The 2,304-nt window shown below is 63.9% G+C and overlaps 1 protein-coding gene across 1 annotated transcript; it reads left to right on the top strand.

Moving 5' to 3' along the window:
* Window positions 1-79: 79 nt before the first annotated feature.
* Window positions 80-318, top strand: MNEG_3696 (hypothetical protein; the record flags this gene model as incomplete). The annotated part of the gene is made up of 1 exon (XM_014047822.1): window positions 80-318. A coding segment is annotated over one exon (239 nt), but the record flags the coding sequence as incomplete, so codon positions are not given.
* Window positions 319-2,304: the final 1,986 nt, after the last annotated feature.

Below are 2,304 nucleotides of genomic sequence, written 5' to 3'. Positions count from 1 at the left end.
CGGGGTGCATAACGTCGTGATCGGCGGGCAGGGCGCAAAAGGCAGCGGCGGCGGCACGTCCGTGAGGAGTATGCGCAGGATGGGAGTGAGCAAGCGCACGCGTTGGGCGCGCAGTCGCGCCGCACCGGCGTCTGCCGCGAGCGCCTTCGCTATTGCGGCATCACAGGACGTGTCTGGGGCGTCCTTTGGCCTGGTAGGCGCCGCCGCGGAAGGGTCGGGCGACAGCAGCGAGTGTGGAAGCGGCGGTGCGGTGGGCGTCTCGTCGTCCGTTACGGGCGGCAGCGGCTCTGAGGGCGTCGGCTGCCCAATGAGCCTGCAGTAGGTGTCTATGTAGCTGCCACTAGAGGTCCGGCTTTCAAGGCGTTCAAGCTCATGGGCTGCGGGCTGGTCGGACATCCCGGTAACCAGAGTCGAAGCTCGCGCTTGTCTATTGACTGACGCGTCGATAGATAAATATAGCACTTGGACGCATACCCATGCAACGCGTTCATTACTGCCGGGCAAGGCTCGGCGCGCCGCTACGCCGCAGGTCCCAAAGCATAGCGAGGTGAGTGATGATGAGTCCTGCGGATGCTCTCACGGATGGCCGATGAAGATGTATTGCAACTATGCAGGGCATTTACATATCCGCATCTGGCACTAGGATGTCATCACAACGCACACGTATTGTGTGAAGTTGAGTGCTTAGTATTATCCATCGCGCTGACCGCCGTTTTGACCCATGCACGTGTTGCAGCTGTTTTGGTGGCACAACCACCTGGTCGTGTCAAGGACCACACCATTCTTTTGTCGAAGGAAGGGGCCGCCGCAGATGTGGGTGGCCTGTTGGCATGGAATGAGCACTGTCCGTACAAACAGTGAGCCCTCGCCGTGCTGCCGTGTCTCGACCGGGCATGGCTTTTGCAGGAGAACTTCACGCAGCATGCATGCCCGCATACGTGCATGCAGCCGCACCTGATGAAAGGGGTGGGTGGTTGTGTTCGGTTGTTTCAGTGACACCAGGGCAGCCTGCTCCTGCCTCTGTCGTCGTATCATATCAGGCAGCCGTCTTGTGATGATGTAAACTATGCAAATTAATCAGCAAATCTGATAGAAGTCGTGGAGCTGCATATACCGTAATCCTGAAAATGGGCCTGCTGCAAATTGCACTGGTGTCCTTGTGAAACCTTGAGCCACCCAGGCCCCTGCATGCAATGCAGTTGAATCAAACTTGTGGGAGTTGAGCACGTAGTATCGAACCTCATCCTCGGTCATACAGTGCAGACGTACCCGGCTGGTCTTTCTCGTTGTTGGCGCCCACCTCCTCACGAGCAATCCCCGAGCACAGTCTGCCGACACATATCAAGATTGTGGTGCAGCTCGTCTGCAGGCGAGGGGTCCTGTTGCCAGCACCAGCAAGCAGCGTTGCGTCGGATCAGCAGCGGACGCGCTCGCTGCGACCCGCTCCGCGCCACGGCGTGGCGAGCGGTGGAACAAACGAGCCGCGCAGCTGTGGCTGAGTAGGCGCGCTGCGCAGCGAGCCATAGTAAGCGGAGCCAAGAAGTAGGCGTTCCCTGCGGGATCTCTAGTCCGCAACGAACTCTGACCCTCCAGCACATGACACGAGCGGCCCGACACCACGGCGTCGCCACGCGCCGCTGACACGCGCGCCGCCGCCGCCGCCCCGGGCGCCAGCACCGACGCGCCGGGCACCGCCCCCGCCGCCGGCGCCCCAGCTCCGATGGCGCGCGGGCCGCTGGCCGACGCGGCGGTGCGGCACGCCGAGGTGGAGGGCGTCCTGTCCCGCGCGCGCGAGCTGGCGGCGTCCTTCGCGCAGCTGGCTAGAAGCTACGAGCTTGAACAGGCCATGGCGGCGCGCGCGGGGCTGGACAGGGGGCTGCCGCTGTATCAAGAAGGCCTGTGCCTGCTGCGCGGCTGCTGCGGCCAGCTCGCCGCGTCAGGGCTGATCGGTGAGCGGGCTGGGCTGACGCAGCGCAGCGCCGCAATGCGGCGGCCGTGCGGGGGGCATGCGGGCAGGCCCCTATGTCGGTCGACCGCATCCGGTCAGCATCTGATGGGTAATGCGCAAGCAGGCAGTGGATCAGCTGTTGGATGGTGCCGGCACGCGCGACGCGTTGTGAAATTGTCCTGCCTGTGCGGACGTGAACGTGTTGCGACGGGATCAAACATAACACCGCAGGCGCCGAGACGCTGCCCCACGAATGGCTGCCCAAGGCCCTGCGCAGCAGCACAGCCGCGGCCGCGGACGCCCGCCGCCCAGACCAGCGGCAGCGCGACCGCGCCCAGCCCGCCATTGGGACCGGC

Source organism: Monoraphidium neglectum, assembly GCF_000611645.1.
Source record: "Monoraphidium neglectum strain SAG 48.87 unplaced genomic scaffold scaffold00478, whole genome shotgun sequence".
Lineage (NCBI taxonomy): Eukaryota > Viridiplantae > Chlorophyta > Chlorophyceae > Sphaeropleales > Selenastraceae > Monoraphidium > Monoraphidium neglectum.
Note: the sequence above shows the minus strand (reverse complement) of the source record. Positions and strands in the feature narration are given on the sequence as shown.